The sequence below is a fragment of the Eriocheir sinensis genome, chromosome 15, assembly GCF_024679095.1.
Source record: "Eriocheir sinensis breed Jianghai 21 chromosome 15, ASM2467909v1, whole genome shotgun sequence".
Lineage (NCBI taxonomy): Eukaryota > Metazoa > Arthropoda > Malacostraca > Decapoda > Varunidae > Eriocheir > Eriocheir sinensis.
Genome location: NC_066523.1, coordinates 1,226,631 through 1,243,180, shown reverse-complemented (window position 1 = coordinate 1,243,180; position 16,550 = coordinate 1,226,631). Strand labels below are relative to the sequence as shown.

The following is a 16,550-nucleotide window of genomic DNA, read 5'->3' as shown; positions in this document are numbered from 1 at the left end:
CTTTCGGCCTGCCACCGCTCAGTGGTGACCCCATGCACTCACTCAAGTCTACCGCCGACCATTGCCACAATGCCACATGTTTTGTGCCATTTTCACTAATCGGGACCAAATGGGACTGAACGGGATGCTAAATCAGCTATGTGTGGACCCAGTTTAAGAGGTGCCTGGAAACGATGTAAATAGCAAAAATGTTACTTGTGTTTTATCAGAATATGTACGTAGATGTAAAAGATTTATGGGTACTTGCCATCCTATCGTATTTTTTTCACTCGTTGCTCACAGAGTATCATAATTTCATAGCTAGTATAACATCTTCTTCATATCCTGTAACATTGTCTTAATACTTCACTTGTAGTCTCTGGAAAGTCTAGCGTCCTAGTAACCGTCAAGTCATCCACCATCATGATTATCACCACCAGCTTCACTCCTCCTCCCAACTTTCCATTTCTATCTCTTCTCCATATTCTAAACCTAATTTTATTGATCTGATTTGAATGAGATGCATTTGCCTGTATCTCTAGGGAGTTGCAGCAGAAAATCTTGTATCACAAGGAGCCAGTGAAGGGTTGTGGGTAGTGCTACAGAACTGTCACCTAGCAGATGAAAGCTGGTTGGCAAAATTGGAAGTAGTATTTGGCCAAGTACTTGAAGCTGAAGAAGTACACCCAAATTTTCGCCTCTGGCTCACCAGTTACCCATGCAAGGCATTCCCTGTCTCTCTCCTTCAGGATGGTGAGTAATTTTTAGCAAGTTTACTTAATTTCATACATATTGGTATTGCATCATGGTAAACAATCTAAAAGCTATTTTACTTTCTGTGAAATAAAATATATGATAGATATTAGCATAAATATCTTATTGACCTATTTTCATCAAACAGGAATCAAGATCACCAATGAGCCACCTCGAGGACTGAGAGCCAACCTCCTTAACTCATACCATTCAGATCCTATCAAAGACTCGGAGCTCCTTGCCTCTCCGGATCCTGACCATGTTGCAAGATCATTCCAGCGACTTCTGTATGGCCTCTGCTTCTTCCATGCCCTTGCCCAGGAGCGCCGCCACTTTGGTACACTGGGATGGAATGTATCATATGAGTTCAATGAGTCAGATATGAGGATCAGTGTCAAACAACTCCAGGTTAGTAATGCAGTAAAGTCACACATTTAGTGAATGGCAATTCCATTCATTATATTATATTGTCAAGCTATTCCTGCCATCTTCTCTTATTTTTTTTTTATTATTTTTTTTTTTTTTACAGCAAAGGAGACAGCTCAAGGGCACAAAAAAGTAAACATTAATAAAAAAAAAAAGCCCGCTACTCGCTGCTCCTAAAAAGAATCCAGAGAGGTGGCCGAAAGATAAGTCAGTTTCGTGAGGAGAGGTGTCCTGATACCCTCCTCTTGAAAGAGTTCAAGTCGTAGGCAGGAGGAAATACAGATGAAGGAAGATTGTTCCAGAGTTTACCAGCGTGAGGGATGAAAGAGTGAAGATGCTGGTTAACTCTTTGGACAGTATAGGGATGAGCATGAGTAGAAAGTGGGAGGCATGCAGTTAGCAAGTTCAGAAGAGCAGTCATGGAAATATCGATAGAAGATAGAGAGGCAACATTGAATTTAAGAGGTAGAAGACTATCAGTATGAGGAGGAGAGCTGATGAGACGAAGAGCCTTTGCCCACTCTGTCCAGAAGAGCTGTGTGGAGCATGAGATGCATACTCCATGACAAGGCCCCTGTATATGGACAGCAACTGTGCAGGGGAGAAGAACTCAGCCTCGAGGAAGCTGATTTAGTAAGAGATGAGATATGAAGTTTCAGTTGAGATTTTGAGTTAAGGATAGACCGAGGATGTTTAGTGTTGAGGAAGGTGATAGCTGGGTGTTGTCAAAGAATAGGGATAGTTGTTTGGAAGATTGTGGATAGGTGGAGAAACTGTGTTTTTGAGGCGTTGAAGGACACCAGGTTCTTCTTGCCCCAATCGGAAATAATAGTAAGGTCTGAGGCTAAGCGTTCTGCAGCCTCCAGCCTTGAGTCGTTAAGTTCCTGAAGGGTGGGTCTTCTATTAAAAGAAGTTGAATAATGCAGAGTGGAATCATCGGCGTAGGAATGGATAGGACAGTTCGTTTTGGAAAGAAGATCATCAATGAACAACAGAAAAAGAGTGGGAGATAGGACAGAACCCTGTGGGACACCACTGTTAATAGATTTAGGGGAAGAACAGTGACCGTCTACCACGGCAGAAATAGAACGGTCAGAAAGGAAACTGGAGATAAAGGTACAGAGAGAAGCATATCTTTAGTCAAACAGTCTTATTTTCATCCACTCTCCACATTATGCTGAACAAATATTTAATAGTACATTGTAATGAAGGGATTTTCTAATATGGTGCACTAATGATTTTTATTTTAACTTAACAGGTCAGTTTCGCTCAGGTTATTAAACCAGTCAGGCTTACAAAAGTGCATGCCATCAGCCCATCAAGTTACCTCTTATCAAAAATGTCAACAGATGCTTTTGGCGGGATGTGCAAAACCAGAAGACGTTCCCTTCGAAGCCCTGACCTACCTAACAGGAGAATGCAACTATGGTGGCCGTGTGACAGACCCCAAAGACCATCGACTCCTCCTCTGCCTCCTTAGAAGCTTTTACAACATAGAAATGATGGAGAATGACAGGTACAAGGTTTTGAGTCTTTCATAAAGTTTACTACCTAATATTGAAGTTTACTATGTATTAAAGAATTTGGCAAGCTTTTGCTGGCACCAATTAGTTGCCGAATGCATGACTCTACTCCAGTTAGTCTGCTTTGCTCAATACTAAGAAATTTTGGGTTCAAAGAGCATGTTGACTGCAGATGGATGAACAGTCTTATTTACCCTCTTGCTCCTGCTATCCAACGGTCCTTAGTTACTGGTTGTAAGTCAGATTTTGTAGCCTGCATTCTGAGGTGACCTATACATCTTCCATCACAACACTTATCCATGGGGTCATAGCATTGAGAGGGATCACTAAATGGACTGACCTCACTTGGACAAGGGTATCTAAGGGTGGTTATATGTTTGAAATCACAGTCCTTCCAATGCAAATATCATTACAATGGATCTTAAAATATAGAATATTCTGCAAACTACTGATTTACCCACTAATAATGATTATGAATTCCCCACAAATTCATTGGGTCGTATTATAAGACATTTCGCCGCCCAAGAACACATATTTGCCAAGGCTTTCGTAGGAGTTGTAGGCATTCCCAAGAGTAGTTTTATGACCCTGGTGGTAGTGTGACCGTTCCTCTGTACCATGAACCTAAAAAAACACTCATTAGAGCCCGATTGACCCCCTCTTTGACTTTTAGAAATAGCTGATGTAAGAAACGAAAGTGTCTTATAATACGACCCATAAACTTTCAAAATTCAAATCGGTGAATGTCAGCCGTAGTGAAGCCCACATAACATCACACTAGATTTTCCAAGCCATCTGTCACTTGTTTAGAGTGAATGGTCCATCATGATAGTGCTTAGTTTGGGAAATGATGATCACGGCAGTGTCTTATCTTGCACATTGGTTATCTCAGGTACCAGGTGTTTGGAGTAGTTGAATACCAAGTACCGCCCGAATCCTCTGCCACCTGGCAAGCCTATGTTGACCATATTGAAGGCCTTCCACTCTCAGCTCCACCTCAGGTGTTTGGTCTGCATGCCAGTGCTGATATTGCGAAGGACCACCACGAAGCTGATAAGGTAAGCTTCAATCTTGAGATGTGTTTGTGCCTATTAAGACCCAAGCAGGTTGAGGAGGGCAGAGCTGATTGCTAAGTTCATTTTTACCATCCATCAAACATGTTCATATTAAATGTAAAAAATATTCATAGATTTAAAAGAACTGTATACTAGAGCGGCAATGTATTGGCCATAAAGGAAACTTTATTAAAGTATAGAGGGAGAAATAGAAGCAATAGAATAGTGGTTCAATAAACAATAATATGAAGTTGACTGAAACAATAATATGAAGTAAATTGATAAAAACTCTGAAGGTATTTAAGGTAAAAGCAAAACTTCCTGGGAAATTATCTAAAATGTCTAAGAGTGGATGGCCAAAAAATCAGTTAGGCAGGTAAGAAGATAACCAGCTGAACACCCTTTCAAAATTCACACCGATGTTTAGAAAAAAGATACATATTAAAAATTCATAAGTTTTTTCAGCTTTTTCGTGAGATTCTCTACTTTGAACCTCAATTCAACAACAAAATTGGAGAGGATGCAGCTGTTCTGGTGGCCCGGGACTTGGCCTGTGAGATCCTTGGCCTCCTGCCACCACTGTTTGATTTAAAAAAGGCAGAAGAAAGACATCCAATCACCTACAAGCAGTCCCTCAATACTGTGCTGAGACAAGTATGTGCATTGCTCTCATGTTTTATCACTTGTCTGTACTGCCTTATATTTTTGTATGGAATATTTCCACACTTTTTATCTTAGTGGTACAATTTTAATCATATTTAGCAACACTTTGCCTTATATCCATTGGTCAACACTTTTTATACTTCAGGAGGTTAATTCATAGGAAGTAAAGGTCAGATGTATTTTATTTTTATTAAAAATCCACATCATTCATCTATACAAAATAATAACATTTGTGATATCTGTTTGCAGTTACATAAATATTTGTCAGTATGTACAGTTCTTGATATTCACTTCTAAAAACCTCCTGTCATCAATATAATGTAATCTTAAAAACTGGGATTTGATCTAGTGTTTTACCAGATCCCATGAAATGAGATAATATCCATCTCACTATTTCATTGTGACTCGAGATAATATCCATCTCACTATTTCATTGTGACTCATTACATCTTTCTCCAGGAACTATTACGATACAACAGACTCACGGCAACGATCAAGAGTTCCCTTAAAGATGTGAAGAAAGCAGTAAGTGGTGAACAGGTGATTTGTGAGGAGACGGAGACAGCATACCAAGCTTTAATGATTGGTCAACTTCCTCCAACATGGAAAATTCGATCTTACCCGACAAATAAATCCCTTGCGCCTTACATCAGCGATCTGCTCCACAGGTTTGTTAATGATAAAGCGTATTCAATTATTTTCAGATAAATATTACTAATTATCTGTTCGTATGTACGGTAACTGATAAGGATGTGATGAGTACACCATGATTTTTTTTTTATTTATTTATTTATTTTAATACTGCATGCATTATTTTCAGGTTGAAGTTCTTCCAACGTTGGTCGCTAGAAGAGTTACCAGATGTCTTCTGGTTTTCGGGATTGTTCTTTCCCCACACCTTTCTTACAGGTGTTCGACAGAACTATGCACGTCACCACAGTATTCCTATCGACCGAATCTATTTCCAGTTCTTGGTAAGAAACATTTTTTCAATAGAAAACCAAACTTACATCAATTCATTCCTATATCATACTCGTAATCAATCATCAGACCATTCTCATAAAAGGTAAAATCCATCTACACTGACAAAGTTAGCATAAATATAAATGCTATACAGGGTCTAAGCTATACTCATGTGGTCTGCCTCCATATCTATACTCGTAATTTTTCCTTAAAGCTTCTTATAATTTTTGGCTCCACCACTTCCTCTAATTTGTTCCAAGTGCCTATGCTTCTGTGAGGAAAACTGTGCTTCTTGTGTGTGTGCGTGCGTGTGTGTGTGTGTGTGTGTGCGTGTGCGAATTACTAAGCACAGGGTGACCAGAAAACGATTTTGGGGAACAAGTCTTGAGATTTCCCTCTTAATGTGTTAGTGATTCAAAGCTTTCCAGGCACGAAATAAGTAGTGTGCTGATATGTTGATGAATATCCTCCAATTTAGTTATGTCTTGTCATATTAATTGTTACCTTCTCAAATCATACAGGTTATGGATAAAGAGGTTGATGACATAATTCATGAGTGTATCAGACCCAATTTTGTGGAACTACCTCAAGTATTTGAAGAGCTACCGAGTCCAGCTAACCGAGGACAGTGTGACACTCAAGATACAGACGTGGAAGATGAAATACCTTCAGCAGCAGAAGAAAATACATCTCAGGACACAGAAAATGGGAATGAGGTAAAATAACATGTACGAGTGTAAACTTTTTAGAATGAAGAAAATAGTTTCGTGCTAAGCAAGAATAGCTTAATACAACATAATATAGCTAAAATAAACTAGACCAATTATGTATTTTTCTTACAAAGAAAACAAAGGAAGAAGACAAAGAAGATGTCCAGGAAGAAGAAGAAAAGAACAATAGTAATAACAACATTGAAGATCTTTGCAATCAAGATTGCAAAAGGCAGAGCATCATCTACGATGTTCTCCCTATGCAAGACAAAGGGGGCACTTATACCTGGGTCAGTATAAAGACTTTCATGTTTATGCAGTATACATGTCTTATGATAAAACACACAATTTACATATTTTTTCTTGTAAACAGGGTTTCTTTTTAGAGGGCGCCCAGTGGGATCGTGAAAAGAGATCTCTGACAGAGATGTCCAAGAAAAAACTGCATGACCAACTACCTGTCATTCTCTTCCAACCAGCAGTCTTCCCAGAAGGTTCTGACAACTGTGGTAAGATATATTTGCTTTGTAAATACTATAATGATTATTGGTACATTGTGTCAAAAATCTCATGCCATCAGGATATCAGCTAAATGGCAAAAGTGTTCAAGAATAGTGTAAACTAATGTACATGACTTTTGGAAGCATAAATTCATCAGACATACCAAAGCCTTTGACCATAAGTAATAAGTGGAAGCGAGTTGCTCAGGGAGCAAGTAATATTGATCTGTCTTTGAGCAAATGAAATAGTTTAGTAGTCAGAATTTTAACTGATCAATGAAGCAAAATGCAACAATTCACTGATCCGTTTTAGCAAAAGCAAAATTTTAAGCTAAACGAGGTTTGTAATGTAGCGTGGAAAGAAAATAAATAAAGCTAAATCCCTTTTTGACGACCACTATGGTTGTGATGGTATGTTGTAGCGTGGTAGTCGTCGAGCGCTGGTCCCGGATGGTAAGGCCTCAGGACAAGTGAACACTCGTTCCGAGGTTCGTGACCAGAAGGGCGTTACTTGTGTGATTAATTATGGAAGGTGGGAGGATTTCCGTGGGAACCACTTGTGAGACAGCATTAAGAAACTGGATGGTGATAATGTACTATGGGGGGGGGGGATCTTGTGTGTATGGTTCAGTAATCTCAAATGAGCAGCGAAACAGGCTACAAATGATAATACTCACTGTAAGGTTGTATATAAATATGTATTTGGTTTCCTTTTGCAAAGGTTAGCAGAGTACTAATAAAAATATGAATGACTGACAGGCTGTGGGCCTCTAATCTAGCTAGCTACCGGCACAAAGGAGATTTGGGGAATACACAGTGCTTAGCTCTAGTTGCTGGAGGCGGAGAAGCAGGAGCTGGCGTGAGTGTCGGGCTCGGCAGGGGACGTCCACGATGGGAATGGGCGGTCCTGGTGATGGACAGACGGGCGCCGCTTGATGTGGAGATGGAGCGGCTCGGGTGGTGTGAAGAGGCGGGCGCCGCTTGATGTAGGGAGCAGCTTGGGGCAGTGGTATATCGGCCCCCAGGGCAGTCGAGGGGCAGGTTACCCCGCCATACAAGTTCCCATCCTGTAGTCAGTCTCACACAGCAGGCCGTGGGTGGTTTTCGGGGCGGGGCTGAGTGGAGAGATGGACACCTCTCTCACTCAACTCCAACTCCAACTCACTGCCTTTCTTTGCTTCCTGCTGCTCGTCTCCTGACTAGCCCGCCTCACACAGCAGGCCGTGGGTAGTGTGTGGGTCGGGGCTGAGTGGTGAGATGGACACCTCTGACCAGCCCGCTTCTCGGTGTTTTCTCGGAGTTTTCTCGCTGCCTTTCCTTGCTGTTGGGGTGTTCGTCTCCTCGCGTCTCTCAAGCTTGTGTCTTGCTGCAGTGGTGCTTGTCTCCTCACTTCTCCCAAGTTTGTCTGTCTGCTCTCCGGCTGTAGTGGTGCTTGTCTCCTCACTTCTCCCAAGTTTGTCTGTCTGCTCTCCGGCTGTAGTGGTTCTCGTCTCCTCACTTCTCCCAAGTTTGTCTGTCTGCTCTCCGGCTGTAGTGGTTCTCGTTTCCTCACTTCTCCCAAGTTTGTCTGTCTGCTCTCCGGCTGTAGTGGTTCTCATTTCCTCACTTCTCCCAAGTTTGTCTGTCTGCTCTCCGGCTGTAGTGGTTCTCATCTCCTCACTGACCCGTGGGTCTCCTTGCCCTCGCCTTCTCGCCTCTGCTCCTCGCTAAGCTCCTCCCCCTTCTTCACGTGACTCCCTCTCGGCATTACAATCAAACCCTACCTACCTAACTAACTAGTTATTGGTTTCTTGGAGGGGTTCGAGGCTTTGAGATGAGGGATTTCAGTAACTCTCGTTCATATATTCACTCATTCGCTCGCCGTGTTATCTTCTCATAACCTTTTACGCACTTACATTCCTCAGCCACCCATTCACTCTCACTCATTCACGCTCCCACTCGCTCACACTTACTCACTCTATCACTCACCAACTTACTCACATTCTCTCGTTCATTCATGCACTAGCTTACACTTACTCACTCTGTTACTCACTGACTTACCACATTCTCGTTCACTCACATTCGGACCGTTACAGTAAGAAGGGGAGCATGTTAAGGAGAGAAACATTGAAACATTTTGAAGCATTTCTTTATCACTTAATTTCTTCAATTTATTTGGTATATGGTAGATTTTTAGGTTAGCCCTTTTTTAAGTTAATTCTTTTCAGACAAATAAGAGTAAAAAAGGTTGCAGGTGAAAAAAGAGAAGAGAAAGAATATGAGGAAAGTTGGTTAAATATTGAAAGGATCTATAGGTAATGTAGAGATGGGTGTAGCTGGAGATTATGAGTTATAAATACAAAAGATATGGTGATGAACTTAGCAGTAGGAAAGGTTGGATAGTGTAGAGACTATGAAAAAGGAAGATGTGTGGTAAACAGTTGGAATCAATGATGCTAAAAAGTAAAAGAAAATTATACACATTAAGCTGCTTAAAAATTTTCCTGTATGCAATTTTTTTATCTTAGATATTTTTTATTCTTCTGGGAACCTTTGTATCCTGTACAGTGTGTACCTTGTTACTATAATAGTTTTGTGTGTCCCTCAGGCACAAAAGACTGAACAGACTAAGGGCCGCTTTCACAGTCGTTTTGTTTGTTTTGATCATTACCAATGGCGGCGATCACCGCTATAGTATTTCCACGTAAAACTGGCCGATGGGGTAGTGGCGGCTACGGGGTTAGCCTAGCCCCGCACCTTACCACACCCTCTCAACGCCTCTTGCTTCCTCTGCAGCCGCCATTACCCCATAGGCCAGTTTCACGTGGAAAACTATAGCGTCGATCGGCGCCATTGGTAACGATCAAAACAAACAAAGTGACTGTGAAAGTGGCCCTAAGGCACTACAAGAAGGAAATGAAGACTATTGGCAATGCATACTGTATTTCATCCCATGCAGGTTTTGAGGAAAATGGGTACTTCTGCCCTGTGTACCGCACAAGTCAGCGGAGCGGCAGCTTCTCCACCACTGGCCACTCATCAAATTTCATTTTGGATTTGCTGCTCCCCTCTTCTCACCCTCCCCAGCACTGGGTGTGTCGCGGGGCTGCTGCTCTCACCCAGCTGGATGAATGAGGAAGGATTGTGGTACAGCTTCCTGGGATCCTGGTTTTGCAAATATGTCATTGCAAAAGTATTTTTAGACTTGATAATGGCAAACTGATATATCAGTTCTACTTTACATGTGTATAATTTTTTATTCTTGATCAAATCTCATATTGATCAAAATATTCTAGCACACATTTGTTTGTAAATGGCCTATAGCAATATCTGTAGTATGACAGTATATGTTATAAGTTCAGGTTACAGTTCAAGTGGCAAAGTGAACACTGATCTTTTCTCAGTTTTCAATGTCTGTGATTTCTTTATGCTCCTCTGCTAATTCTGTCAGAACACTAACATATGAACTGCTGCTGAATGCAGTCACATTCATAGTTGACAGAAATTATACTTTAATGAGACATAAGCCACATTGAAAATTATTTTACCATATATGCCTCTCGTTTGCAAATGCTGAGCATAGTAATATCAGCACAGCCCACTTCCTTGCATATTATCCGACTGAGCACACCCCAGATGTTCATCAACCCAACTTTCATCAGATTCTTTTAAAAGGTAACACCGGAGATGAGCATTAGCAAAGCATTAATAATCATTACGGCACAACTAATAAAAAATTCACCCACACCACGAATGAACTGGCAGACACCTTTCAAGAAAGCTCAGGGATGCTATGGCCCTGCACATAGAAAAAAATGCCCAATAATCTGTAATACTGCTCTGTAACCATCATATTATTTAGTGGATTCTCACTGTAGAATCTTTCAAAATTTTGCATTGCTTGATTTTCTCCTCTTTGAACAAATAACAATAGAAAAAAATATGTGGAGCTCCTTAGACGAAATGCCAAACTATTACAAGACAGTGAGAATGAAGCCAGGTTTTGTACTGCAAGCCACTGGTTAATAATTGTAATGTACTCTATGTTCCTATGTCATTCAGATCTTCCTCAATTTATTAGTTCTATTTGTGAATGGTTATTTTTTTATTTTAGGTTCTTGTATGATGTAGCCTAATCTATGTTAAGAAAGTGATATTATGTAATGGAAGTGTCTAGAGTCCAGACACAAAGAAGCATGTACAGCAAGCAAGGGACAGAACACCATCTAGTTAAAAAAATAAAATGTCTTCACATACTCTTCCCAAAACTCCAAGTCAATGAGAAATTGAGAATGGGATTGCATGCAGCTCTACAATAGAATATGTATTGAGGTACGTGGTGAAATTCAGTGCTGTGTGTTGTTGGGATATCCACATGCACAACACTGTAAAGCATTTTCTTTTGTACAGCACCTCTTCATTGCAACCATTTTCTTGTTTCAAAATTAGAGATCAGAATGTCACCTTCTGTGGCAGGAATTACTTGAGTTGCTGTATTGAAGAAGTGTGAGTGTGGTGATGCATGTCTCATTGGTGATGGATTTTTTTCATAGAGTAATTTCTTGCATCCCAAAACTGTTTATTGTACAGCCTACACTGTCATTCATGTTTTTATGTGATCTAATAAACATTCAAGGTTACTTATAAATTTCTCTGAACTCATATTCTTTATATTTCATCCTTAAGATCACTCCTCTTTTCATCACTCAGTTTGGGAATCACATAAATTTCCTTCTTTGTAAATCTCCCTCCATGCTACTTATTTACTTATGCAGAAAGATATCTCATAATATCCCTTCTTCCCGCATGTTAGCTACTAATAATATATTTCATGAACTCTTAAAATTAGAAGACAAATCACACGGGCTGTTGCGAAATCAACTAAAAGAAGATTTTATCAATATACTCTAGACTACGGCCCAACGGTTCCAAACCAGCATAATGTATGGGATATCAAAAGTCCACAAGGATGGTTGCCCTCAGACCAATTTTATCTGCCATTGGAACATTTGATTATAATATTGCGAAGTATCTTGTTCCAATCCTAGCACTGATTACAACGAACTTGTATTCCTGCAAAGATACTTTAATTTGTTAAAGAGCTAACATCGTTAAAGAGAAAGAGTTGCGTCATGGCTAGTTTCGACGCAGTCTGGTGTTACAAGACACTTTCCCTTCTCACATCAGCTGTTTCTAAAGCTCAAAGGGGGATATCAATCAGGTTCTAATGAGTGTTTTTAGGCTCAGGGTACAGAAGAAGGGTCAACCTACCATAAAACTACTACTGGAAATGCCCACAACTCCTGCGAAAGCCTTGTCAAATAGATGTTCTTGGGCGGCGAAATGTCTTTTTATACGACCCAGAGTCTTTATTCACGAACATTCCGTTATTGATTGATTGATTGATAGTTTATTGTTGCAAGTAAAACAACAAAGGAGAAGGGAGTTAGATGAAACAATAGATATTTGCATTAATGAACTTTTCAAAGATACAGACCTTGTAATGGGGTACGATATAACTTCCTTTCGAAAACTAATAGAGATAGCGTCAAAAGACAGTATTTTCCTTTTTAATAATGAGTTATAAACAAACTGACGGAGTGGCTATGGGTATCCCGCTAGGTCCGACCCTCAGTAACATTTTCCTGTGCTTTCACGAACGTAACTGGTTAAAAGATTGCCCGTCTGAATTTAACCCGTACGCTGCGAATGGCATAGATTTGGCCTTCACTGGTAGCCAACATACACTCCCAGGTCTTTCTCTGCCTCTGTGGTGGACAGTGGAGTGTTTCCCATGTGGTACTGGTATGCTGGATATCCCTTCACTGGTAGCCTGGTAACATCGAGTCCCAGGTTTTTCTCTGCCTCTGCGGTGGACAGTGAAGATGTATTGGCCGTGAGTGTGGAATGCAAGAATAAAAAGGGCAGACTAGAAAGAGTAGTAATGGTTGTTGTGTATATGACTGTAGAGGGTGAAAGAGCAGCAAGGGAAAACAGGGGAAAGTACAATATCCTTAGAAAAGTTGTGAGAGAGCATGCAGGAGAGAGAGTGATTGTTATGGGTGATATGAATGCACATACAGGTATGTTAGGTGAACGTATAAATCGGAATGGAGAAATGCTAGCTGAGTTTGCAAGTGAAATGAACTTAGAGAACCTGAATGAAACTCTGGCTGAGGGACGTGTGAACTGGAGTGCAAGAAATCAGGAGTCTGCGATTGATTATGTACTGGTAAATGGGAGAATGCGCGAATGTGTGTCTCGTATGTGGATAGATGAAGAGGGAATGATTGATATTGTGTCTGACCATAATATGTTGACCGTGGAGTGCGGGCTGAATGGTAGAAATGAAATGAAAGAAAAGGACAGGAAGAAGAAGTGGAGACTGAGAGATGTAGGGTGGGAAAATTTTCAGGTAGACTTGAGTGAAAGAAATTGGGAGCCGGGTAGTTTGAATGATGTGGACGCTTTGAATGAAAGGCTCGTAGAGAATGTGAGAGGAGCTGCAGTCCAACATGTAGGGTATGTGAGAACAAATGGTAGAAAGCGTGTAAGGAAACCGTAGTGGAACGATGATATTAGGACAGCTAGGAAAGAACGAAAGAGACTAAATAGACTGTGTAGACGACTGAGGAGAAGGAGGCAAGAAAGCGAAGAAGCTGAGGGTGAGTACCAGAATGCATGGGAAAGCCATGTGAGACACCAACGACTGACAAAGCGGAAGATCATGAGTGCAAAGGTTCAGTGTGAAAGAAGTGTGATTCAGACCCTGAGAGAGAAAGGGCTTGAGGGAGGTCGTGAGTGGTATAGATTCCTGAGAGGTGAGAGGATGAGTGACAGTGAGAATGTGGAAAGTCTGAAGGTGAATGGTGAAAAAATTACAGATAAGGAGAAAATGAGGGAGTCAATTAGGGAGTTTTGGGAAGAAATAGGAGGAGTAGGGGAAGTATTTGGTGTGAGAGAAGGATGTGTGACTATGGAGAGGAAAGATGCAAATGAGCTGAATGAAAGGATCAGGAGGGAGGAAGTTGAGAGATGTGTGAAAAGACAGAAGAATGGTAAGGCTGCAGGACCAGATGAGATATCCCGTATGAGTTGTATAAAAATGGAGGTGCGGCTGTGATTGAGAGGATGACTGAGTTATTCAACCAGGTATGGGAAGAAGAGAGAGTGCCAAGTAAATGGAATGAATGTAGAGTGACTCTGATCCACAAGGGTGGGCATAAGAGTAAGCAGGAATTAAAGAACTATAGGCCAATCTCTCTGGTAAACTCAATAGGAAAAATCTTTAGTGCTGTGTTGAATGAAAGGTTGTGTAAATGGATTGAGAGTGCCAGGGTGCTGGGTGAGGAGCAGAACGGGTTCCGAGTGGACAGGCGAGCAGAAGATAACATGTTTGTTGTAAATGAGCTGATTGAAAGGAAAAAGAGAGAGGGAGGGAAACTGTACTTAGGCTTCCTAGATATAGAGAAAGCTTATGACAGGGTGAATAGAGATGTGTTATGCAGAGTGCTTGAAAAAGTTGGGCTGAGTGATAAGATTGTTAACATAATCAGAAGTATGTATGTAGGTACAAGAGCAAAGTATAGACTAGGTGATCTAGAGACAGGTTGGGTGAAGAGTGAAAGAGGAGTGAGACAAGGCTGTATATTATCACCAACATTATTTAGTCTTTTCACAGAGGAATTAGCAGTCAGAATGAGGAGAATGAATGCAGGAGTGAAAATTGGAGAGGATAAAGTATGTGTGTTGTTGTATGCGGATGATGTGGTGGTTATGAGTCTGCTGAAGAACTACAGAGTCTCCTAGATGTGGTAGGGGGTTATGGAAGGGATTTTGGGGTTAGGTTCAGTAGTGAGAAGAGCAAAGTAATGATAGTAAATAGGTCAGAGGACGAGAGAGAAACAACTTGGAGACTGGAAGGGGATGAGTTGGAACAGACGGAAGAATACAAGTACCTAGGGGTGTGGATGGAGGTAAATGGATGCGGCAGGGCCAAGAATGTAAAGATAAGTATGGCAAACCAGTGGGTAGGCCGTTTAGGGAGTGCAGCGAGGATGAGAGCGAGCAAGTATGATGTCATCCGTGAGGTTTGGAAGAGTGTGGCTGTCCCGAGCATTATGTATGGAATGGATGTGATGACATGGAATGACAGTGAGATAGAAAAATTGGAAGTGGGGCAGAATAGGGTAGCAAGAATGGCACTGAATGCACCAAGGTTTGCAGCAGTAGAGGCTCTTAGGGGTGACATGGGATGGATCTCGAGCACGTTTAGGGAAAGACTAGTGAAGGCAACCTTGAGATATAAAGTGAGACTGGAACAAATGGAGGATGCAAGATTAGCAAGGAAAGTATACTTGTGGAGTATAAGAGATGGCAAATGGGCGAATAAATGTGGGCGAATGATAGACAGGAATGTTATGCTAAGTAGGTGGGTGTACCGACCCTTTGAAGATAGACAGAATGTGTTTGAATGGAGAATAACAAACAGAAATGGAGAGGGGTTTGAGTGGGATGTAAGAAAGTGGAAGAATGTGATAGATATGGCAGTTAAAGATGAGGGATTGAGCAAGTGGAAGAATGAAATGGAAAGAAAGGAAACTCTCGACTGGTATAGGGAGAAAGAGGCCCCAAAGTGTGAGGTGTGGTATGAGGGAAGCCTGGGAGGTGATCTTTTCCGACTTCCGTGCTAGAGCGCAGTGTCTGGATGTGAATGCAACAAAGAGACTATAGTCTCCTTGGAATGCAAGGAACTATAGATGGTCTGAGTCCCGCAGCAAAGTGTGCCAGATGTGTGATAGGGGTGTGGATGAGACTGTGCAGCATGTAGTGCTGGAATGCAAGAAGTATGACAGGGAGAGAACGAAGATGATGCATGTGTTTTTGAGCGAGATGGGACGTGGAGTAAACGGGAGGACTGGAAGGGAGTGGATGGTGCTGCTGCTGGGGCTCAGTGGAGAGACGAGTGGACGAGTGATTGAGGCAGTGAAAGAGTTCTTGGAAGGCATGTGGCGTGCAAGATGTAGGGAATGATATCTTGCCACGAGAACATTGACTTCCCGCATGTTTTTTTTTTTTCTTTTCACAGGAGCTGGCGCTACAAAGGTCAAGATCAAGATCAGACCCAGAAAAAAAAAGCTACATCAGGGAGTGCCGTTATAAAGGCAAGACTCCCGACCGACAACTCGACTCAACTCAACGCCTCATCGGTAATGGGTTCGCTGCGCTGACCCGTTTTCCTCTTGCCTTGACGAGCTTCCCAGGGCCTTGTGCATTGTTATTTGAGGTAAGACAGTGTTAGAAGATATTGTTCTGTTACTGGAGATACGATAAAGCTATGTTACGGGGCCATGTGGCGTCTAAAAGTGTTGAGGTGACGGGCGGGGAGATGCAATGGCTAAGCTGATGAAAACGAAAATGAAGTAGATAAATAAGATTGAATCAAGGGTGTATTATTATAACTAAATATAAAGCTTTCTGCCTTTCGTAAGCAGTGAATAACGATAATCCTCGCAAGAGCTAGCAATTATGAAGTTAATGACATTTGTTTTGGTCCAAGTCCACACCAAGCTGATCTCTGGGCTGCAGGCTTCTTGTGCCCCTTGAAGCAAGGGGTTTAGGCAGGCACGTCGCTCTGTTACTTTCGACGTCCTCACAGTCTGGCTCATTTGAGTTTCCCCGGACATTTACCTTCCCTAACCTACCTTATCCTTCCTAACCTTCCCTAATTTTCCTTACCCTTCCCTAACCTTCCTTACCTTACCTTCCATTACCTTCCTTACCTTACCTTCCCTAATCTTCCCTAACCTTCCTTACCCTTTCCTAACATTCCCTTACCTCCTCTCACATACCTTATCCTTCTTTTTCCTTACCTTCCCTAACCCTCCTTACCCTTCCCTAATCTTACATACACTAAACATCCTTGGTCGATCCTTAACTCAAAATCTCAACTGCAAACTCCATATCTCCTTTCTCACTAAATCATCTTCCTCGAGGTTG

At 41.5% G+C, this 16,550-nt stretch overlaps 1 protein-coding gene across 9 annotated transcripts in view; it reads left to right on the top strand.

Annotated features, from left to right (window-relative positions):
- Window positions 1-11,191, top strand: part of LOC126998752 (dynein axonemal heavy chain 3-like) — a 63,725-nt gene extending 52,534 nt beyond the window's left edge. For 8 of the 9 annotated variants that reach the window (XM_050860756.1, XM_050860758.1, XM_050860757.1 and 5 more), the window contains 11 exons: window positions 522-732; window positions 881-1,140; window positions 2,508-2,674; window positions 3,574-3,739; window positions 4,202-4,390; window positions 4,859-5,067; window positions 5,220-5,373; window positions 5,884-6,078; window positions 6,207-6,362; window positions 6,446-6,581; window positions 9,511-11,191. In XM_050860756.1, the coding sequence (XP_050716713.1) occupies window positions 522-732; window positions 881-1,140; window positions 2,508-2,674; window positions 3,574-3,739; window positions 4,202-4,390; window positions 4,859-5,067; window positions 5,220-5,373; window positions 5,884-6,078; window positions 6,207-6,362; window positions 6,446-6,581; window positions 9,511-9,686 (2,019 nt within the window). In that variant the 3' untranslated portion in view covers window positions 9,687-11,191. The remainder of the gene's footprint in view (window positions 1-521; window positions 733-880; window positions 1,141-2,507; window positions 2,675-3,573; window positions 3,740-4,201; window positions 4,391-4,858; window positions 5,068-5,219; window positions 5,374-5,883; window positions 6,079-6,206; window positions 6,363-6,445; window positions 6,582-9,510) is intronic. The other variant, XR_007752981.1, reaches the window with a different exon arrangement.
- Window positions 11,192-16,550: the final 5,359 nt, after the last annotated feature.